This window comes from Pleuronectes platessa, chromosome 16 (assembly GCF_947347685.1).
Source record: "Pleuronectes platessa chromosome 16, fPlePla1.1, whole genome shotgun sequence".
NCBI lineage: Eukaryota > Metazoa > Chordata > Actinopteri > Pleuronectiformes > Pleuronectidae > Pleuronectes > Pleuronectes platessa.
In genome coordinates, this window is record NC_070641.1 from 19439162 (window position 1) to 19463434 (window position 24273).

The window sequence follows — 24273 nt, forward strand, 5'->3', positions numbered from 1 at the left end:
CTGGCCCCTCCATCAGCAGGGTGAGCCTCTCCCATCGGGAGACATCACCACCAGCGCCCGGCCCAGCAGCATCGCCAGCGAGGCGAGCGGACCATGGGAGAGACGGCGGTGTAGCGGCCGATCGGGCGTCGGGAGGAGATCCGCAGCGGAGCGTTATTTATTGACCTATTTATTCTCGTATTTATTCGCCCTGCCTGTAATGGCTGGGCTCCGGGGCTGCGGCTTCTGAGCGGCAGGTGCAACATCATCGACGACTCGGCTCCTCGGCATGGACTCATCCTCCAGGGCCGCTCCACAGGCTGGCCCTCACACCCACTGCGCCCCGGATCGGATGCTGTGCGCCGGGGGAGAGGAATAGCTGAGCCGCGTCTGGGAGGCGATTCACGGGAATGAGGAGGAGGAGGAGGGGGGCCCTCTTCACACCAAAATATACCACTACCGAGATTTCCAGTAGCGAGCTCAAGGTTACACGACAGCCGGTCTTCACCCGGGAACTCTGCTGCAAAATGGCATCAAGTGTTTTCGTGATCTGAGGTATAAAAAAAAAAAGAAGAAGCGGAGATTGAGCGGAACCCCCACCCGGGGACGGTGTCGCCTCCGAGGCCCGAAACTGTGTCCGAGCGCAGCCTCCTCATCTGGGAAACCGCTGGCACCATGATGGAGCTGCAGATCGACGAGGTGGTCTACCAGGACGACTACGGCTCCGGCTCCGTGATGTCGGAGCGGGTGTCGGGCCTGGCCAACAGCATCTACCGGGAGTTCGAGCGGCTGATCCGCAGCTACGACGAGGAGGTGGTGAAGGAGCTGATGCCGCTGGTGGTGAACGTGCTGGAGAACCTGGACGGGGTGCTCACCGAGAACCAGGAGCACGAGGTGGAGCTGGAGCTGCTGAAGGAGGACAACGAGCAGCTCATCACCCAGTACGAGCGGGAGAAGGCGCTGAGGAAGCAGGCGGAGGAGGTGAGTGACTCCCCCCCCCCACCCCACCTTGGCTCTCTGGGCCTCCACACCCGCTCCATCACATCCTGCTCCTGGTCACGGTTCCCTGTCTGAGAGGGTTCATCAGACATGTGACTCATGTCGAGGCCTGTGACAGGAGATGGCTGAGCTTATTATTAGTGTCGGTGCTCTGCTGACTCCTGGACTGTAATCCCACTACATCATTTAAAAACACATGATTCAGCAGAAGCACTAAACAAGAACCTAAACGTTTTCATTTCTAACTATTAAAGCAACTTGTAACTGTTTTTAAATGAGTTGACATTAATATAAGACATTCTTTTTTATATTACTTTATGTGAAACACACCAGCTTTCTTAAGCCAAATGATGCTCAATGAAGAATTGAAGGCAAATAACCTCTGGGGTCTGAGAGGAGCAGTGGAGCCGTTGCGAGGTCTGAGATATATATTAGAGAGAAAAGAAAGAATAACATAAGATGAGATATTAATTTATTGATCTAGTTGCAGCAGCAAGAGGCAAAGTAGTAAGTAATAAGTAACATGCGATGCTAAAGTGTAAGGAATATAAAAAAATATATAGGAAAGATCTGTGCAGTGAATACAGTGAAAGGATTGCACATGAAACATTTACAATGTACAGACAGATAAATATAGCACAGTCAATATATCACAGGAGATGAATATTAATATTCCCTCACAATTCTGTTCAACCTCCGGCTTCTTCATCCAAATCTAATCTGCCAGATACCTTGAACCTGTTGAGGATGTTGAGGTAAGATCTGCTGTCACGGTCACAGACACACTATCTGTACATAATAATGATAATAATAACAATGTCAAATAAATTAAGAGGACAAATAATAACTAGAATAAAGGCGTCAGCAAAACATTAAAATAAAATCAAGGTCAACAAATTATAAAAAACAAACGATCAACCTTATTTAAAATTGCTGAAAACAATCCCACGTTATATATTTATAGGAGAGCAGAACACATTCTAGCTTCAGTGTGAATAAAGGTTACTTACACGACTGTTAGTTCTGGTTTCACAGCCACTGTTCATAAAACCACCACCACCACCGCTGTTACCGTGACAACTGCCAGAACCAATATGCAACTACTGACAACACCGACAAGCAAACAACACACAGCTGAGGGTCACCGGTAGCACACGCGTGTCTCTTACATGAGGTCTCGTGATGCAAACACACCAGTGACATGATAGCAGTGCATTTAGTGTACATGCTTTTAGTTTGAAGGAGACGGAATGGTGTGAGCGTGAGGCTCATTGGGCACTTACATTGGAAAACACAGCAGGAACTCGGAGACAGATAACAAAAGTGGACATTAATATGGAGCTATTACATTACCGGCTAAACTCCCCCCTCCAGCGACCCCCCCCCCCCCCCCCCCCCCCCCTCTGTCTTCCTCTGACTGGTGTCAGAGCAGCCGTGGGATCAAGCAGTCATCATAAAGCATCTTTAATCCTCCTCTCATCCAAAGAGGCCTCAGCAGATCACTGGCAGCTCTGTTGGTATCAGCTTAGCTCAGCCTTTTCGCCATTGTCATCATCTGTCAACCCCCCCCCCCCCCCCCCCCTCTCCTCTGCCAGTAATCTCATTTGTTTTCATTTTTTAATCTGTTAATTACCAACGACGTGGTTTTTAAATGACAGACGCCCACAGGCCTGGACAAGTGGTATTTGATTTTGTTTTTTCCTCGACAGTAAAACAGAAAAGTTATCATAAGATTCCTGCTACTTAGGAGATGATATGACAATAATAACACAACAACAATAACCTTTATTCAACCAGCGACTTTCTTAACAATGTGACAAAGTGCTTATGATACAATAAAACCTTTAACACGCTCTCAGGAGCTCTTAAGAGTCTCAGGCAAAGAAACAAGTATTGGAATCACCATTTTGAACAACCTTTCAATATCAGTTAGGTTTGTTTACCTTCATTTTCCATATTAATTAATTAAGATGCATTTATTCATCCCAAACACATGCACAGTCATGCAAAGGCACACTCATGCAGGTAGGGAAATTTAATCTCTGCTTTTGACCCATCTTGTGCAGTACACACAGAGCAGTGAGCAGCCGCGTACAGGCGCTCGGGGAGCAGATGTTGGGGGAGTAAGGTGCCTTGCTCAGGGGCACTAGACAGGGTAAGGAGACTCTTGGATTTTTGGACAGATCGATCCAGGTTCGTGTTTTGTTGTCTCTCCGTGGAGAGACAACAAAACACGATATCAATGGAAGGTTCTGGTGCGTTTGCTGGTGAACCGATGCAGAGGAGCAATCGGTATTATTTCTGCTGCTCGCTGCCAAAACATGTAACTCAAGCATTTGGCTGTAAAGTGCTTTCTTAAAGGAGTGAGGAGTCTGGATCGTTCCGGGAACATCTAGGTTTCATATTGGTCTCACACCTACTAAATGCTAAGCTGTGTAGAAGTGGTATTTCCAAGCACTTATTTTGTTTCTGTGTTTGGTTATTTCTTGGTTTCCTCCAGTATTCAGGATAATTATTATGTTTGAAGCTGGCATGAGAAATCTTGTTTTTATATTTGCTAGGAAATTCAAAAAGTTTGAAGGCCACAAATGAAGAGAGAGACAGTTTCGTCCGCCTGAGAGAGGGGTGTATAAAGGGGGGGGGGGGGGGGGGGGGGATGGGGAATCATAGGAAATCAATATTACACAGAGCACACTGGCCCTGTAACCTGATTTGTGCTTATGAAGAGCTGAGGCAAGGACAACAAAAGCAGAGAGAGAGAATGGAACACGCTGAGGTTTTATGAGGCTCCAGTGTGAGGGAACCAGTGAGTGAAGGCAGCGGCAGAACTGGATTGACAAAGGCTGATGAGAAGAATGAGCAGGGTTGAGAGAGAGAGAGATAGAGAGAGAGAGAGAGAGAGAGAGAGAGAGAAAGAAGAAAACAATAACACACCCTCTCACTGCAGCGACCAAAGTGTGGCTCCGATTACAATTAGGGCCTCAGCTCGATGGTAAACAAAGCTCAGCGCTCGCTCCCTGCTCTGGGAGACTTGGATTCACAGCCAGCTTAACAAATCCAGCCTGTTAGAAAGAAGCATCTCTGTCCCATCAGCAGCTGTGCAGGTTTCACGCCTCTCACAGTGTGACGGTGGTGAAAAGACAGATCTGCCTCTGCTGTCTATTATTATCGTCCCCTTCCCTCCTGATGTGGTTCGTCACTTAACGTGAACTTAACGGCTTAATCGCTTCAGTTCTGCACATTCACAGTCACGAGCCAGTTTTCTCCTTCAAACTCTTGAGACAAATCTGAACTGACAACTATTTCCTCCAGGTTTATTAAAAAGACAAACAACTGACTTCATATTGTTCTCTGCTGCTGCCGTCAGTTCACGCTGTCTTCACGTGTTACGCAGTGTAAACAGCTGCAGTCGGACACACTTAGCTGTGGCTTGTCAGGAAAGAGCACATTAGCTTCACTCCGTCATCACCGCGCTGCCTCATGAATTATTCATAGAGCACAGGATAACACAATAATCCAGCTCATCAATCTGCACACTGTGTCATTCTACCAGTGTAATTGTGATTTACACTGTGAATCAAACGTCCTTTCTGAAAGTGCACAGCTGTTGTTTTAACAGACACACAGCTTCTCTAATGGAGTCTGAACCTCGTGCTACTCACAAATACTCTTGAGATTTGAAAGGTGAAGAGTCCGATGCAGGTAAAGGCAGCACGTAGAGGAGTCAGCTGGAGGACATGACTGCAGGAGATGTTCCCCATCGAAGGGGATGTGATGAAGAGTATAGTGAGTGTAGTTGTGGTGGCTGCTGTGGCATAATGCTGGTGGTCTTATGATATCTTCTGTCCAAAAATATCTGATATGAGCAGAAGAGATAACTGCTTGTGTCTGTTTTTTTTAAACCAATTATTTACAAAAAAAACAGACCATAACGTACCCTAGATAAGATTATTGAATGTTATCGGCTATGAGCCAGATTATCTGCATTATGTGAGTCTTTATTTTATATATTTATTATTTGTATTCTATATTAACCCAATGTCCAGGTAGAGTTAATGGCAGAGTGAAATATCCATGAAATGTTATTATTCTACATTTTATTGCCACTTGACATTTATCATATCGTGGTAAATGTTTTAATTTTTAAATTCAGTTGTACCTCCTCACTGTGTTTGTTCACAAGCATTTTATAAACATATGTTGCTGAAAATATTATCACTGTAATTATGGATGCTCATATCAGTTATCTGCTAAATCTATAATCACCTTTATTGAAAAAAAAACCTAATCTTATTGAATCAGTAAACAAGGAGACTCACATTTCTCAGATATTTCCACTTCTGCTTCTCTGAACATTTCCTTCGTGGCCGTATTACGCAAGGATTGTTTTTCAATGACTTTAGAGGAGACTAAATTAGTTGTTGCATTTGCAGAAGTTATCAAATTGTAGCATTCCACTTTGTGTTTGCTACACGTGTGCAGCACGCTCCTGATTCCCTGGCCTTGCTGCTTGCAGAGGATTACAGTATTAAGACTTTACAGACTCGCTGCACTGGAATAAAAGGAACGTCATGTGAACAGCTTTACTGAAAACACCCAAAATTCAAACACGGGTAATGTTAACGAGGAGCAGACGACTCTGTGTTTACCTCAAGCTGCTCAGTTACATTTCACTGACACATCGAACATCTCCAACCTTTTTTGTGAGCGATAGGTTTTCAAAGCGCCTTTTTCTCATTGTGCAGTGCAGCCCTGAAACGTGCTGACTCAACATGGCCGAGATCAAGATTAGAATCACGATACAGTTCCAGCTTTGTCATTATTGTAAATTCTGTTTCAAATATCCAACCTGCACACGACGTGGAAAATATGATCTGCACTTTCTGTAAAGATCTGTGGTTTGAAGTGAAGCTGTGTCGAGGCCAAACGTCTTGCTCGTGTGTTTCTCTGCCAGAAATTCATTGAGTTTGAAGATGCCTTGGAAGCTGAGAAGAAGGACCTGCAGGTACAGGTGGAGTTTCTGGAGCTGCATGGGAAACAGCTGGAGCTCAAGACGAAGAACTACTCCGACCAACGTGAGTAGACGTGACCTCACACCCTGTAAAGTACTGCAGCTCAACCAGATCTGAGTACACTCCTAAAACCTGGAAATATAGGTTTTAACAATTTATAAAGACTCTGCAGAGGCTTTTTTTTAATCCTGATAAGCATATACAAGAGTCATAATCATAATAAGTTTAATTTTAAAAATGCCATTGTGGTTCTATGGAGAAGATGGAAAGGGAAGCAGACACTGTTGGACAATGTTGGTAGATTTGACCTGAAACCCTGATTTGCTTTTGTAATGCTCACACAGTGTTTGGCTGTTTAGTGTAGTCGAATTGTTGTGTTTATATTTGTCTATACTAGGTTTTCCCAGTGGAATATTCTGAGTATGACCTGATTCAGATTAAGATAATCAGAAGATGCTGTTTACAAGGCAGTGTCCTATTCAGATTATGGTCTTAATCAGGTTGATATACTGACGTCTTCATATTTAATCGGTGACAACTAATAATACAAACAGGATTATTAGTGATTTGGGTTGATCCCTCTTTCCTCTGCTTTCAACCTGTTGTGCGTCTGTCTGTGTGTCAGTCACTCGGCTGGAGGAGCGAGAATCCGACATGAAGAAAGAGTACAACGCTCTGCACCAGCGCCACACTGAGGTGAGAGGAGACGTTCAACCCCAACAACTCTTCATTTCTCTTCACCCATCGTGAAATACAACAAACCCTGCCGGCCTGTTATTATCAAATGAGCTGTCGTGTGAATTCTGTCACTCCCATCATCCTCACATGTTTCATCATCAAGGGCACAATGTTGTAGCTCATTTCTATTTGGAACATTTAACCAGACTTAAAGCAGACACTCTGCTGTGGTCTGCAAATTGTTTTCAAACCATTATGAAAACTAGAGTGGCACTCAGAGAGCTCACACCTCAAATCTATCTGGATCTGCACCAGATTGTTCACACACTCACAAATATCTGTGCCCGTAAACACGCCTGATTATTTTCATCAAGATCCGTGAATTATTCTCTGAGAAATCCAGGAAAACTTAGAATATATCTTTCACTGTTAAAGATCTTGATCCACAAAGCAAGTGAATAGGCTCTTCCCTGCACATTGAAAATATAAGGCTATGAATAGAAAGTAGAATTTGAACACCGAAAACAAAATGTTATGCATCAAAAAACAATAAGCGTCAAACTAAGTCTAATATCAACTATATTAGATAAACAGTGATATTCAGATATCTCAGTATCGTCCCTCTGAGCTCTTTAATGTAGATTATAGATTGTTCTGCATGCACCAATACATGACATCTCACATTCCTTCACTCTCCTCAAGTCTTTGCTCATTGTTCCTGTTGTGGATCACAGATGATCCAGACGTACGTCGAGCACATAGAGCGCTCCAAAATGCAGCAGGCAGGGACCAACAGCCAATCGGAAGGCCCCGGCTGTGGACGAACGTGAGTTGTTTTATACGTTTAGAGCTCATCCATCTTTTACACCCATCGTCTTGTTGCTGATGTTTCATGTTTTGTGTGTGTGAGGCTTTTCATGCTCATTGCACCAACACTGGCGTTTGTTTGTCAGACGCCCTGATGAACAGCTGGTACCTCCCACCGGGAGAGAGGAGAGAAAGAAACAGCAGCCATTATGAGCTTTGCCGGGAGCAATGAGGAAAAAATACATTTTGTTAATCCACCTGCTTTAAGTATTCAGCGTCATGAGTCCTGAATATGTATGTGCACCGTACGAGAGGAGTGTGACATCTGGGGCAGCTCCTGCTCCTGCAGCTGAATCTCAGATGAGTCGCCTCGTGCAACATGTTCAAGATACACACAGTCTCCTAAATCTCAGTTCAGAGACAATCCAATGAAATCATCCTAACCCGACAAACCATTAACTTCAAAGACCAGCCTTGCAAACAGTCTTTCACACAGTTGTCGACTTGCGAGGGGGTGAGGGTTGTGTTTACGTGTTTTCATGTGTCACTGCATGTCCTTGTCTCCTGTTGTTCTCTAATCACTGTCTGTCTGTCTGTCTGTCTGTCTTGCTGGCTTGCTCTCTGTGCTGCTGTTTTGCACAGTCAACGCCACACATGGAGGAAAAGGTAAATCCAACATGGTCCCCGCACCTGCCCCGAATCCCTTATCGTCTGAAACCAAATGCCTTTTGCCTGGATTTAATATTAGAAGAGAACAAAAAGCTGCTGACGCTTCTTGTGGGTGTTGAACCTCGACTCCTCGTTTGAAGACGTATTCCTTTGTGTGTCTGCTGATGCTTGGTGCAGATGTTTGTTCATTCTCATCGCAATGTATGAAATAAGGGAAGAGTTTAAAGGTGTCTCCCTCATCTGCTTGTGTGTCCTTGTCCCTCCGTCTGTGTGTCTGCCCGTCCTGCTTGTTTCTGAGGATGACGTTGATGTGTTATACAAAGAGGAAGTAATTCTCTCTATCAAGTTTAAGCAAAGTAGAAATGGACTTTAACAAACGGTTTGAGCTGCACATGTCAGATAGACGTCTCTACATTTCCATAAGAATTATTTTAGCAGGCTTTTGCAGCAGTTCATAAACATATACTTTAAATACTCTTATTCACTTACTTGCCAAGAGATAAATGAGAAGGTTGATAACAGTCTCATTGATGAAATTAAATAAATTATGTTTTTTGACATAAAGGAATCAGATACAGGAAAGTGTTGCTTCTGCCTTTCCCCCTGATATTGATAATAACTATACTGAAAGTCACCTCCACCATCTTAACTAAGCTAAACAAGGTGATATCATATCCTGACCTGGAGTGTCAGTGGTTCCCTCCCCTGAGCCCCAAGGGGGGAGCTGGGAGAACTGAGTCGACTTACATCTTCTACAATCGGCCTGTTTCTTGAATAGATGTGGCTCATTAGAAGTTCACTGCTGATTTAAGTGTTTAGGATAAAGTGGATCCATAAGTAATGAATGATTAGAGCCTGTTTTGTGCTTGTGCATCGATTTATAAATGCTGATTATTCCCGGCTTGTCTGTGCATGTGCACCTGTAGTATAGATACTCCTTTATAATGAGGCCCCCCCGATGCTGGATAGATATAAGTGATAAATGAGTAACTAACAGTCTCCACCTCTTTGTGTTTCCCTGACCTGCAGCAAAGCGGAGCGCCCGCCGTCGTTGAGCCTGTACCCCACCGGCGAGGGCATGGTACGTGGGGGTCTCGGGGGGGCTAGGATGATGCCCGGGAAAGACATCTGGCAGGTCAGCGAGCTCGGCCAGTCTATCTCCAGCTCTGCCTATCAGGTGGGACAGACAGCCGGCGGTCGTGTCCTCCTCCACGACCTCCCACCGCAGCCTGGGAAGTGGAAGGGGGAGGGGCCTGGCTTACCGCTGCCCCTCCTGCTAGCCACACCCACACGGACCACCTCCCGTCCGCCTGCTTGTGTCACTTTAATTGGGAATCAACCCTTTAAAGTTAGATTTTTTAAACATATGTTTTGACTCAAGCAAGCAGGGGACCCCGTATTTATTTTTTCACAGAATTTTCTTTTCTGTGTGATCGTGAAGCTTTTGTCATATTTTCTTTTGCACTTTGCACTTTAAGTTTAAGCCTTTAAGTTCCCAAGTGATCCTCTTTTTTTATTTTATAGAATATTGTGCTTTATATGTGACAGAAACAGACATGGTGAGTGGAAAAGAGGACGTAGATGCTTTCTTGTTGTGGCTCCTTCGGGTTTTTAGTGAATTAAATTAGTTCACGTTCAAAAAGTGCAACTCGGATTCAGACGGTGATTCTTGGCAGTTTGTGGTCAAACAGTTCTAACTGCATCGACTTGAAGATGATCAACAACCTATTAAAGTCTTTTGTGAGACTTAATCCTGGACCCGACGAATCATGAGGCCCTTTCACAATATCTCATTTAACAAACAAGTCGTATTATAAATATACACAAACTATCTGACCTACCTACAAATTCAAAAAGTAAAAATGTCCTGCCAAGTTCATGGGTTTCATGCATCAAGATTTCAGGAAAAACTAAAGGAGACCTGGAGCTGCCTCAAGAAAGTGAAGTCACGATTGATTCTCATATCATTTTGCAGCATCACCAGTAAAACCAGTTGCTCTAGAATTCAAAAAGTCAAGTGCAGGTGTTGAGGTTACAAAGTTAGTGCCCGATCCTGTTTTCACCATTTGATGCTCATATCAATTGTTCGTCTCTTGTCGCCATGTCATCGTCTCGTTCCACCGCTGGGCCACTAGGAGGATGGATCCGAGTCCGACTCAGTAGCAGCCACGCCCAGCAGCACAGGGAGCAAGTCCAACACCCCCACCTCCTCCGTCCCCTCCGCCACCGTCACCCCAATCAACGAGGGCTTCCCCCCGCACGCCGAGTTCGATGCCATGCGGGCCGGGAACCACAGGAAAGGGGCCAAGCGGCTCAGCCGGAATATGGAAGTGCAGGTTTCACAGGAAACCAGGAACGTCAGCATCGGTGAGAGGAGCCCCGGGGTCAAAACTCTGAAAATGTGTTTATTAATCATGCAAAGTGTGAGCAAAGGTGTTTGAAGTCCAAAGACCAGCTGAACGTGTGTGTGTCACGTTTCTCCAGGTATGGGAAGCAGTGACGAGTGGTCCGAGTTCCAGGAGATCATCGATTCTACTCCTGAGCTCGACATGTGTGTGGACCACCGCGTGTACGGAGGAGGAAACAGGTACAACTACACAATAGATTCACGGCAAATATCCACAGGGTCAAATCTTGTATTTTAAAGATTCATAGAAACATCTTAAAACTTTTTTCAACATTTATTTATAAGTCAGTCAGCAAAGTTTAAAGGGCTGCATCAGTGTTTTTGCATCTTTTCCCACACACATCACAGTGATTAAGGTTTTCTGAGGTGTTTTTCTTCATGAAGTGAGTTTATTCCTGTCAAATTTATGTTAGGATTCATCGTGTGTCACTCAGAGTTCAGATTTGTCCTCGGTTCTGGTCAAACAGGCAAGAAAATCAATCTGGTCCTTTTTTAACCCGTCAGTACAAGACCAGTTACTGTTTCTCGGACCACAGAAGATCCTTTAATCCTTGAGTTAAAGGTGAAACATGTGAATTACCACGGCTGAGGTGCAGATAAAGAAGTGTTATATGTCAACTGAACTGAATAAAAAATAGATTCCACTCTTATTGTTTAAGGATTGCTATCCATGTGTGTTTCAGCCCCTCCCAGGGCATCGTGAACGAGGCCTTCGGCATCAACACCGACTCCCTCTACCACGAGATCAAAGACGCCAAGTCGGACATCATCGGAGACGTGGACGCCGGCGCCGAGCTGCTCGGTATGAACACGACATTGGCTGTGGTGTCTGCTGCTTGGTTTTATAGGGTCACTCTGAAATCCCCTTATTGGAACGACATTACTCTACATCAGTTTGAAGGAAATGCTTGAAAATAAAAGCGCTGCGTCCTTCACTTCCTCCAGACCTCTGGTGGAAGCGAAGCTGCAGACTGATCCTGTTCCCTTACATGAAAACGTCCTGCATGTTAAAGCAACACAATATCATTTGTTTTACCTTAAATTAACAGGTTTTTTTAACTTTCAATAGGGAGAATAGCATCTCTGCCAGGGCCACAGTGCTCCCAGAACCCCAGAGATTGCACGATTGTCACGCTGATGAACCGTGCAGGACAATTTGAAACTTGCATTATATGCTTCAAAAGTCACATGACCACAAACTGCAACAACCAGCGCCGCAGCTCTGTGCTCTCTGGAGGGTTCCTCCAAAACGCATCCAGAATCCTGCCTGCCTGCAAAGGGTGGCAAAAATATTTATGGATGTTAAAATTAGGAGCCTTTACAATGCATGTGTGTAGGGTGTGTATCAACCCTCTGATGCTTTTCTACCTTGTCAATGAACGTGTTTTTCTGGGGCTTCCCTGGTTGCTGGTTTTGTTCAGTTTGCTTGTAAACAAATATGTGCCGCTGTGCATGGAGAGGCTCAAACTTACACTGGTATTAATGATGCTGATAAAAATATGAATTATGCCTCCCACCTGTAGGGGGCCCCTATGTGTACCCAAGAGCAATTCTCACATTGTGTTGCTTTAACGTGTCAATACGTGATATTAACTAGTAATGTCAGAATAGGTGTGGACCCAGACGAAGGGAAATATCAGTGGCTGCATGTTTGCGAAGCCATTTCTTTGTGTTTGCTGTGGTTGCTGCAGGGCGGCAGCTCCGTGTGACGCTGTGTGAATGTGCCTCTGCACTGACTCAGCCTTCTTTCTTTCTCGCCTTGCATGGCTGAGGCTGGAAACACACTCCATCCCAGCAGCTCATCCCACAGTCATCCTGAGAAAACAATATATATACAAACCCCCCGACCCCAGCTGCCCATTCACTCACTTTTTCATTTATTTGTGTTCTAGTTTTTTCTTTGTTGTTCTTTACAGGAGAGAGACAGACCTCGTTTTACACCAACCTCTTTCAATTGTTTTGGGACATCTGTTTGCAGAACTTCAATCATTTATTATATATTTATTTCATATTCAGTGCAGTGTACTTAATATTTCATATTCACAGTAATTATTTATCCTACATTTCCACTGGCATAACGGGTTAATACCATCGACTGTATATAAAAATAGACGATATGTCTTTATATCTCTCACTATCTGGACTTTTTAGTTTGGTCCATGTCCCCATCTACTAACATGGAGGAGGCAGAACTTTAGACACTTGGCTTCACTTTTGAGAAGCAGTCATGTCGTCTGTGGTTTATACATTTTTGATGAAACATGTGAGATTTTTCTTAATCTTAATTATTGTTATTGGGTTCCTTTGGGTTTTGATAGCAGAAAAAAGAAGGGAGCTCATTTGTTAACCTCTCACCCATTTCTTTTTTTCCCCCCCTGTATGTGCTTCTGCTGGTGACACCCATAGGCGAGTTCTCAGGTGTGTATCTTATCGTATTGGTTGGTATATTTTTTCTTTTCCTATCTCGACTTGTCTCCGACACATTCCCAGAGCAGGTACTAATCAGTGTGTACGAGACAGACCAAAGCCTGAGCGATGAAGTTTTAGTTATTGATATTATTTTATTGATTTACTGCCTGGTCAGGGATTTAGAAATGTAATCTTTTGTTGTTAGTCTGGATACCTTAACTTTTCATCCCGTTGTATATGAAAGCTTTTTGAAATGACCCTCAGGAGAGTCCCACTCAGCCACATGTTCACGTAGGAATCATATTATTTCCGAAAGAGGCAATAAGCTCCTAAAACGGTTTCACTGTGGCTTTGAAATCTATCTGTAAATAAATCGAATTCAGTGCCACAGACTCAACCTCCCTCCCTGACCTCTACTTCTTCAGTCCTTTAGCCCAGCTGCTCTTCCTCAAATCCAGATATTTACAAATGCTTATCAGCGTCCTCTCTTCTCTCTTCCCTTCCTGTCCCTCTCTTCTTCACCATCTTCTCCGATCTGTGCCGTTTTCCCTCTTTCCTTCTCCTCCTTTCTCCCTTTTCTTCCTCCGCCTCCAGTCCGCGATGATTTCTTCGGTAAGGCGCCCCCCCCCCCCTCGCCTACTCTCATGGTCACATTTGCTTGTTATGTCATCCCCTGGCCTTGAGCTTTCACATCCCTCTGGTTTATTCTGTATTCTGTTTGTTTGGTTCTTTTGTGCGGCTTTATAATTATATTTACATTTTTATGCCTCCTTTGCATCCCACATAACAAAAAAAAAAAAATCTCAATGAAGATTTGCTTTGAAGGGGCTTTGTAGACATGATGGAACATTAAAGTAAAGACATCCTTTTGTGTGGACGGTGAATGTAGATGTACCGTGATCTCGTGGTGAAGCAGAAACACAGCAGTTCAAACAGGAGAGACTTCAATTGAACAGACACAATGTGTTGCTGTGCACAGTAAGACATGTGAAACAAATAAGAGACCCTTCAGTGCTGAGATCCCTCGTGTTGTCTTCATGGTTGAAAGGGGGAAACCACCACTGAGGTCTAGACCCTGGTGGTGGTTGATGGGATCTGGAGACAGTTGAGGATCTGAATGATATGATTGGACTCAGCTGCCCGGAGACTGGAGAGCAAACCGAGAGGAGATGAGATTTAAAGTTTGACAGCAATGACACAATTGGCTGATTGTGGTAAAATCTGATTTGATCACCACAAACACCCACAGTCTGCAAATTCGGGAAACTCTCCAGTCAGGTCACACATCACAGAATTAGCTTTTCAAAACACACAAAGTTTTCTAAAACTGTTTAAACCAATAATCTATCCCCTGTCTTTTTGACACTTGGTATAAAATACACTCTTTTTGTTCAGTTTATTTTTTCTACATGTTCTTATGTGCAAACCTTTCATTTCTGCTTACAGTTTGTGGGTTGGGCTCGTGTTGCATTCTGCTTGCTGCTTCCATGTAAATGTTTCTGTTAATGTCTTCTGTTAAGAATTTAGACGATTAGGATTTAATCGGTTGAGCATATTAACCTCCATGAATTCTGAATAAAGGGGCACTTGTGGAATATCATGGATCATTTTTCTATTTTAAGGTGAAAAAAAACAAAAATCTAATAGTTCTGAGTTTTCTAGGAGAAGTACTTCCTGGTGATGCCGTAGCAGACGTCGCAGTTTAAAATCCACTATGACTCCTCGAGAATAAAAATAAAGAGGAGTCGACTATTTCTTAGATTTTACTCAACATTCTCTACAATTTGTGACATTTGTTAACCCCTAATATTTAATAACATTAGTATTATAACACAAGTATATCATAATCTGTCACACAGCTGACTATTACCTTGGCAGATATGTAAGGCAGTGAAAAAATGCATTTGTCAGCCTTTGCGTTGACTGCTTGTCGGACGCTGTGTGATGTTTGTGATGATGTGGACGTGACTGTTTCAGGGATGGGCAAGGAGGTGGAGAACCTGCTGACAGAGAACAAGCAGCTCCTAGAGACCAAGTAAGAGACACAGAGGAGAACGAGTGTGTGCGCCGTTGTGCATTTTCAAACAGCCTGTTCTCAGAGGAGGGTTTGGGAACGTGACAGTCTCCCTGCAGCTGCTTTCGTGTTCCTCACTGCCTCCTCCTGTCTTTGCTCGACAGAAACGCTCTGAACATTGTGAAAAACGACCTCATCGCCCAAGTGGACGAGCTGTCGGGGGTGCAGGAGGTGCTGAGGGAGGAGCTGGAGGCCGTGAAGCAGTCGAAGAACAAGGTGGACGCCAGAGTCAAGGAGCTGGAGGAGGAACTCAAGAGGTGAAAATGACATGTTCCTTCAAGTTCTGTCTGTGGTTGACAGCAGTGAGAAATACAATAAGGCCAATAACTTTTACCTCGATCCTCGATACATGGCATCATCACGATATCACAAAGACTTGAGAGAATGAGAGCCAGAGGACAAAACTACTGAATACTAATCTCTTAATATATTTCAGACTCCTTTCAGTTCAGTCTGCGAGGGTTCAGGGTTCGAGTCCTGAGGGGGGGGAGACATTGAGATTCAGTCCCAGTCCTCACATCCACTAGTTCTCTGTAACAGTTTTGGCTTTTGTGTTGCAGGTTAAGAGCCGAAGCTCTCGGTGCGTCTCGGGACTCAAAGGATGAAGGAGCTGATGATGTGAGTAAAATGAGTCATGCTCCTATATCCTCACTTTTTTAGTTTTTCACAGATTCAGTGTTTATCATCAAACGCCGGAATAATGAAAATCTCACATTGTAGAAAACCAACGTCTGCCTCTAAATGTGCATTTTCTTTTATATTTAACTCTTTCAATCAATGACCCTGTGCTCCCATGTTCCCAGTACTCCTCACCCATGCAGGACGGCGACATGACAATGACGCAGCGGCGGCGCTTCACCCGGGTGGAGATGGCGCGCGTGCTGATGGAGAGGAACCAGTACAAAGAGAGACTGATGGAGCTGCAGGAGGCCGTACGGTGGACGGAGATGATCAGGTAGAGGGAGAGAGAGAGGCTGCTCTGGACCGGAGATTTAAAAGAAATGATGGGGAAACTCAACATAGTGAATAAATTGTAAAAAAATAAGAAAAGCTGTAGTGGTTGATATTGTGTATTTTTTCTGTCTTTCCTCGCAGGGCGTCCCGGGAGAGTCCTGCAATCCAAGAGAAGAAGAAGTCGACCATCTGGCAGTTGTGAGATTCTGGTTTAATGTTTTAAACAATCTTTACTTGAGTACAATTAGAAATACCTCATTACCATTAGTAAGACCATTGGAAAAACAAAAATAATCAAAATAATCCAACCTCTCCTCCTCTCCTCCTCTCCTCCTCTCCTCCTCTCTCTGTCCTCCAGCTTCGCCCGTCTCTTCAGCACCTCCTCCAGTCCTCCTCCGGTCAAGCGGCCGTACTACAGCGTCAACATCCACTACAAGTCGCCCTCTCCGGCCGGCTTCTCTCAGCGCCGCAGCCAAACCATGTGTCAGATCTCCACCTCCAACCGCACGCTGGAGTTCTTCCCCGAAGAGTGAGCAGCGAACCCTTCACTTAAACTTACAGCTCACAGCGAGGGGGCTCCGACCTGCTCTGCTTCTCACGCTGCTTGTGGCCTGAACACCTGGTCGCTTGCTCGCTTTGCAGCAGCTTTAAGAGCAGGAAGCTTCCAGCAGGTTCTCAAACAGTCACCATACAGGATGGGAGTTGAAATTCACATGCTGGTCTTTTCCAGGATTATAGTTCCAGTTCATATTTCATTCAGAGGAAGCTTCAGGCACATTATATAAGCAACCATGTGTGCACATGGATCTGGGGTTCAAAGCTTCAAAACTTATTGTCCTGAATACATTTCTTCACATTAGAACATTTAGTTTTTGGATCTCACACTTCTTTTACCTTCCTGTTTTAATTGGAAAGTTAGACACATAAACACGCACAGGACTCACATCAGACACACATCAACACAAACTGTTTCATCACCTCTTAATGCCCCCAAAAAAGAATAAAAAAATCTTTAGCGTTTCAGTTTCAGGTGATGAAACACGTTGATCACACGATGAACAAAGCTTCGTTCTAACCACTGCAGCTGCTTTCTGTTTCCTCCTCTCAGTCTCCTCATCTCTTTCTGCCTCCTCCTGCTGCCGGCTGGCCAGGCTGCTAACGCTTCGCTCTTTGTCTCTCTCCTCCCGGCCTCCCCCTCCCTCCATTGCTTGCAGACTGGCCAGTAATGGTGTTGCGTCTCTCCTCAGTGACTCGGCGCTTGTGGCCCGCCGAGAGCAGCGGCGCGAGCAGTACCGGCAGGTCCGCGAGCACATGCGCCGCGATGACGGCATCATGCAGGCCTGTGGCTGGAGTGTGCCCTCACGCTTCAAACAGGTACACACAGACACACACACACAGAACCTGGGCCTCCACACACTGCACAACAATAACACATGTGGAGAACAAACTACCAAGGAAGTGGCATCTATGCATATGTTCCGTATGATGTGTATGTATTGTTGGTGTGAGGAGAATATCACAAGACTACTTCAGGAAGAATGGTTAAAAACAGGTTTTAGCAGCATCACAGTGCACCTGTAGCTTTTCTCGAGGGGTTGACCCCCCCCCCCCCCCCCGTGCAGCCGGATGGGCCTGAGGGTCGGAGTGTGTTGTCAGGCAGGTGGCTCTAACTCTGGTCTCCCACAGACTGGTGGTCAGACGGACACCGCTCAGGAAAGCCCACTGAAGAGACAACAGGCAAGTGAGACCATCATGGTGCCAGCATGCGCCTTCACCGATCCCCTCCCTTTAACCTTCCCCCCATAAACCCATGGTTGTAGTAGGTACCATGTTGTAGCACGAACGATTAACATTGGAGGTGCACTGAGGGAACCACACAATAAGTCAACACTGTAGTTTCTTCTTCATGACTTTTCTCATCACCTCCGCCTTTAGACCACCAACGAAAAAGATGATAAAAGCATGAAGAATGTTCCTGTCCCGGTGTACTGTCGCCCCCTGGTGGAGAAGGACCCCAACAGGAAGGTGAGAACTAAAGATGGACAATTTACAGTGGTGACAAGTTACAAGCAACCGGTAGGTCCACACCGAGTCGTAACAACTTCATTCAATGTTAATGAAGAGCTAACAAGCGAGCATCCTTTGTTTCAGTGGGGCTAGGTCCGTCCTTCTCATCTTTGCGTGTGTGTGTGTGTGTGTGTGTGTAGTTGTGGTGTGCGGCGGGCGTGGACCTGTCCGGGTGGAGGGCCGGCAGCCAGGAGGCGGCCCCCGGCAGAGCCCTGATGGGCGGCAGCGACCCCCTGCACGCCGACGAGGACGGAGCGGAGAAGAAGAGCAGCCACACGTCCCCGGAGAAGAGGAAGGTACATCCATCATCACCACGTCACAGTGACCCAGATCTATTTACAGACTTTAAAAAACAAGTCTAAAAGATGAATTATGTTGATCTGTTTTGGGTTCGCTGTCATCACCACTGCCGTCTCCCTGTCCCAGTCAAAGGAGCTCCAAGAGACAGACAGCATGAACAGTCGCGTGTGGATTCTCACCAGCACTCACTCGGCCAGCAAGGTGGTCATCATCGACGCCAACCAGCCGGGCTCACTGGTCGACCAGTTCAACGTCTGCAACGCCCACGTGCTCTGCATCTCCAGCGTGCCAGGTAAAACCCCAAAGAGAGATTCGGTTTTTTTTGTTGCACTTTTTGGTTTTGTCGTTGTTGTGTTGATACGTGTGTGTGTGTGTGTTCAGCTGCCAGTGAGAGCGACTACCCGGCAGGAGAGATCGTGTTGGATCCGGGTGACGGAGGCGCCGGCGCAGGCGAGGACACCGGCAGCGTGGAGAACATGTTGGCCGGTATCACTCTCGTCGGCTGCGCCACCAACTGCAGCGTGGCCCGAAGCAACTGCTCCTCACGCACTGACACCCCCATCATGGACAAAGGACAAGGTGGGGACACTGTGAAGACTCCTGAAACATAGAAAGATGAGAAATCTGTCAACTTTTGAGGTTTATTGTTTATTTGAATGGTTTTGTGCCGCAGCCCCCACCGCTCCCCCCATGAACGGGAAGATTCACCCTGCACAGTCGGCCGAGGAAGCCACCGAAGCCACAGAGGTCTCGGACTCAACGGCCAGCCACACGATGGGATCCGGTCCTCCAGGACCGTTCACCGAGCACGTCTTCACCGACCCCCAGCCTCGTCCCACAGACGTCTCCGACAGGTAAGAGCTCAAAGTCTGTCCGCCTCAAGACAACCGAAAGAACTCCCTGAGTACATTAAATAATGATTTGATAATATCCATGTATTTCATCTGTCCTCACAGAAACGGAGGCCTGTCCAAAGAGGATACGTCTCAGCCTACAGACTCAGAGGATGGAGGAGACGAGTCCAAAAACTACACGAGCGTGGCCCCCACCATGTGGCTCGGGGCCCAGAACGGCTGGTGAGTCGTCCCACTGGACAGCAGGAGAGATTCTCCACAGCAACGCACAAAAAGCTCTCTTGACATCTCAGTTGGTGTCTTCCAGTTAACGTGTGTCCCCACTTTTGTTGTCCCTCAAGGCTCTACGTGCACTCGGCTGTTGGAAACTGGAAGAAGTGTCTCCACTCCATCAAACTCAAAGACTCGGTGCTCAGCTTGGTGTAAGTGGTCGTACAAGCTACACACACACATACATGTTAGAAATACATCCTCTCTCGCAAAACTTATTTTTATGATCTTACTTTTTATTAATTCAGCCTTTTTCTTTGATTATAATTTCAATCTTTGCCGTACCTCAAAGATTTTGCTGCTTTTATTTATGTTCTGTCTATAAGCTTCTGTTTGAGGGGAAGCGTGTGGAGCTGCAAACTGCCACATGAGTCAAGTTGACATAAGTCTGTCTGTGAATTTCCTGTTGCACCAACAGTCTTTGTTTTCTCTGTGAACTGCAGGCATGTGAAAGGTCGTGTGCTGGTCGCCCTCGCTGACGGGACCCTCGCCATTTTCCACAGATCAGAGGGTAACTGGCATTTTTGAAACATTTGTTGAAACAGGGCTCCTGAGCACCAGCGTGTCAGTTTAGTGCTTCCACCATTCAGGCTCCGTTCACTATTACTTGAGCCGTGAAATCCCCAAAATCACAGGAAACCGGTCACGTGAATCTAGATCTGTGACAAATGAACATGGATAGACTCAGTGTTATATCAGCTTTTATCCCAGATTCATTGATCAGCAGTGTTTTGTGTTTACATGAATATAACCAGGCCCTGTTGTCTATTCTGTGTCCGTCTGTGTGTGTCTCTGTCCACAGACGGCCAGTGGGATTTGTCCAACTACCACCTCATGGACCTCGGCCGGCCTCATCACTCCATCCGCTGCATGGCGGTGGTCCACGACAAGGTGTGGTGCGGCTACAAGAACAAGATCCACGTCATCCAGCCCAAGAGCATGCAGATCGAGGTGAGCTGGGATTCTCTGGCTTTTTTTCAGGCGACTAAACTTATTGTTATTGTAACGATGTGTGTGTGTGTTTGTGCGATTCTCCTCCTTCGCTGCAGAAGTCCTTCGACGCGCACCCCCGCCGGGAGAGCCAGGTGCGGCAGCTGGCGTGGATCGGCGACGGCGTGTGGGTGTCGATCCGGCTCGACTCCACCCTGCGGCTCTACCACGCCCACACGCACCAGCACCTCCAGGACGTGGACATCGAGCCGTACGTCAGCAAGATGCTCGGTGAGTTCTGTTCAGTTTGACCACTCAGAGAATATAATGTGAATATATGTGTCTAGTGGCTTTTTTTAAACACTCCCTTCAATCCTCACCCTGGTTGTCCCTCACAGGAACCGGCAAGCTGGGCTTCTCCTTTGTGAGAATCACGGCGCTTCTGATTGGTGGGAATCGCCTGTGGGTAGGAACTGGGAACGGTGTGATCATCTCCATCCCACTGACGGAGAGTGAGTTCCATGCACACAGCTCACAACAAGAAACATGCGCAAAGGTCATTCATGGGCCGAGCTGCAAATAGAAATCCAAACTGTGTCCTAACAGAAGAATCGTTACATATTTATGATTCTATTTGGTATATTTTAAAAATAATTAAATTTTACATTAAGGATCAAGCAGCGTCATCATGTGGTCAATTCAGATTATGATCATGAGATTGTGGCTGCAAATCTACACCACAAACCCAATTAGAGACAAATTTTCATCTATTTAGATTTTTGTTGATACCCTGAAATAAAGTGTATGGGACATTTGAAGGGAAATAATCATAATATTACTAGAATAAAGTAAAATTATGAGCATAAAGTGAAAATATTATTAGCGTTAAGTTGTCATTTTATGGAAATTAAGTCTTAGAGGTCACCCGTGTTAAAATGAGGAACATGGATCTTGTTAAATTAGGTTTAGTTTCAATGATTTAAACATGATTGAGCAGGAAACTGTCGACTCTGAAGAAAGAACCAGAAACTGAAAATCTAAAATCTCACCGATCGCCTGAACCAATGAGTTTGTTTCTATTAAAACACATGCAGCAGTTCTCTTTAGCCCCCCCCCCCCCCCCCCCCTTTTCTCCCCATGAGGTCCCTGACTCTATTTTCCTTCCCTCGACGGTTTCACCTCTTTTCACACTGTCATAACTGTTTCTGTCACTGTCCTCTTTCTCCTCTGCTCCTCCTCCTCCTCCACCTCCCGTAGCGGTGGTCCTTCACCGGGGACAGCTCCTGGGTTTGAGGGGTAAGTGGGAGCGCTCCTGACTTCCTGTAGGTCGGGATCCACCCTTCCTGTTTCTAAGAGCTGGAGCAGCGAGGACGCGGTTGACACTTGTCGTCCTCGTTCTGCCGATGGTCACCAAAAATATTCTGTGTGCAAGGATTTCCTTTTTCATCCTCGTATCAGACCGGTGCTTTGACACATCGGCAGCTTTGCATGCTCTTCATCATTTGATTTGTTGCAACTTAACGGTGCTGTATACTCGTGTGCACCAGACTCATCGCATGTAAGACATTTGCTTTTGTGTTTCTTTAAAAAAAGATTTTTCATTTTCAGTTGATCTTTCGGACAAATATGGATGTTGTGGGTGATTTGTATTCGTTTTTGTGTTAAGTTGTTGGTATTTTTGGTGACAGGCCCACAACTTATGATTTGCTTGTAAAGACAAAAACAAAATGCATGTTCAGGTCCGTTATTCACTCCTGTACACCTTCTCCCCTCTCAGCCAATAAGGTGTCTCCAACATCCTCCACTGGAGTCATCCACGTGTACGGAGACGACGGCTCTGAGAAGAGCAGCGGCAGCTTCATCCCCTACTGCTCCATGGCTCAGGCCCAGCTCTGCTTCCACGGACACCGGGACGCTGTCAAGTTCTTCGTCTCAGTGCCCGGTAGGCCCACAGTCTGTCTGTCTGTTGATAACAGCCCCGGTTCTGAATTCAGGGATTGTTTATTTTGAAACCCTTTCCAGCCTTGTTTCATTTACACAGAAAAGTTTGACACCAAATCCAAGCAGGTGGAATCTTCATTTTCACTTATATCTTCAAATATTTCTCCCGTAACTGAGTTTTGGATTACAGCATTAATCTGTGATGATAATACACCGAGACTGACACACTGCAAAGCTCCATTGTCAATTGTTAACTGAGGGTCACTGGGCATCTGTTCCAACATAAAGGACTTTGGTTTGGAACGCACCCCGACTCCAGCAGAAATGTTGTTACACGTCCAGAGCCGACTACACCCCCCCACCAGGTCTTCATCCTGTTTTCTTGTCTTTTCCTGTGTGTGTGTGTTTCAGGCAATGTCCTGGCCACCCTGAATGGCAGCGTGCTGGACAGCCCGTCGGAGGGGCAGGGCTCCACAGCGCCCCCAGAGGCCGAGACCCAGAGTGTTCACAACGTGCTGGTGCTGAGCGGAGGAGAGGGCTACATCGACTTCCGTATCGGTGAGCAACCACGGCTGCATGTCAACCTGACACGCACTAACACAACAAGTGTGTGTGTGTGTGTGTGTGTGACAGTTAACACTCGCACCATTCTTAATAACAGCCATAGACTGTAAAGAAAAGATTGGACGACATGAAGAAGTGGAGATATATCCTCCATCCTTATAGATCATCTTTATCTTTATAAATCTAAGGCAACAGCAACTCTGTGTGGAATCGTTGACTTCAATGGAAGAAATAAGTGTATATACCGTATATATATATATAATTATACCTGGCGTAACATAATCACAATCAAGTTTTTATCTTTAAATTCTGCGCAGCTCTCATCTTCTTTGTTTCTCTCTCCTCAGGCGATGGAGAGGACGACGAGACGGAGGAGGGCGAGAGCGGCGTGGCCACGCAGATGAAACCTGCCTTGTGCAAAGCGGAGCGGAGCCACATCATCGTGTGGCAGGTGTCCTACGTACCCGAGTGACACCTGGAGCTGATTTAATGCCCCACACACACCCACCACCTCCTCCTCCTCCTCTTCCTCCTCCTCCCCCTGGCCCCAAAAAGCTTCCAGCCGCCCAAACCTTGTAATTAATCCCCGATGGAGGAGAAGCTCCCTTGGCTCTGAAACGAGCACCAAGCTGTGTATGGTCCCTTGTAACTATGATATCCCCTCCTGCCCCATCACCTTGTAACTCTCAAGCCTTGTAAGTACCTCCTCTAGTAATCTGCCTGCCATCCTATCTCTCCCACCCAGGGCATTGTTAACCATCTTTATGAGCTTTGTAACCCAGCCTCATAACTACCTCCCCTCCTCTGTATCGATCTTATATCCACCCTGTGAGCACACTGTATCTCCTCCTATATTTACCTCAATTGCCCCCGAATCAGCCCCGAGTGAGTCGTCCTCTTCCCTCATTCAGTTTGTCTCCTGTGAAACCTCCACCTCGTCTCGAAGTGAGGCCCACAGACCCACAATGCAACAGTTTTACCAAAAATTAAAGTGTGACAAAACTGACTTCTACCACAAATCAGCCGATCAGATAATCCACAACCATTTGAGACTGAAAACATGAACCCTGATTGTTGACGGGTGCAGATTACAGGTGCTTTGACACTTTCAATCTTTTTTGGCATTAAAATTGTTGCGAAACGGTTTAAGTCGTTGGGGTTTGTTGACATTTTGAGGATTTGTTGAATTATAATAAATGTAAAGTAAATTTTACTACTTGTCAAATTTAGTCAGGGTTATTTGGGCTGTTACCTTAAAATGTTTTGCATCCCATCTTGCCTCTGTTTTGAAGAGTCCTGATTTAGGTGTTGTTCCTCAGAGCGACGTTATTTGGGCCCGAAAACGACAGGAAATGTCCG

At 45.7% G+C, this 24273-nt stretch overlaps 1 protein-coding gene across 1 annotated transcript; it reads left to right on the plus strand.

Annotated features, from left to right (window-relative positions):
* Positions 1–654: 654 nt before the first annotated feature.
* On the plus strand, positions 655–24063 carry mapk8ip3 (mitogen-activated protein kinase 8 interacting protein 3). The gene is given in 32 exon segments (XM_053444224.1): positions 655–960; positions 5933–6053; positions 6616–6686; positions 7403–7494; positions 9174–9321; positions 10280–10511; positions 10629–10731; positions 11235–11353; positions 12958–12969; positions 13555–13572; positions 14938–14995; positions 15139–15291; positions 15595–15652; positions 15838–15989; positions 16130–16186; positions 16347–16517; positions 17236–17362; positions 17924–18013; positions 18196–18351; positions 18482–18647; positions 18737–18934; positions 19029–19215; positions 19312–19431; positions 19551–19631; positions 19923–19990; positions 20282–20430; positions 20529–20700; positions 20808–20921; positions 21667–21705; positions 22187–22351; positions 22762–22908; positions 23262–24063. Coding segments are annotated over 32 exon segments (3975 nt in total). The 3' UTR covers positions 23387–24063.
* The last annotated feature ends 210 nt before the right edge of the window (positions 24064–24273 follow it).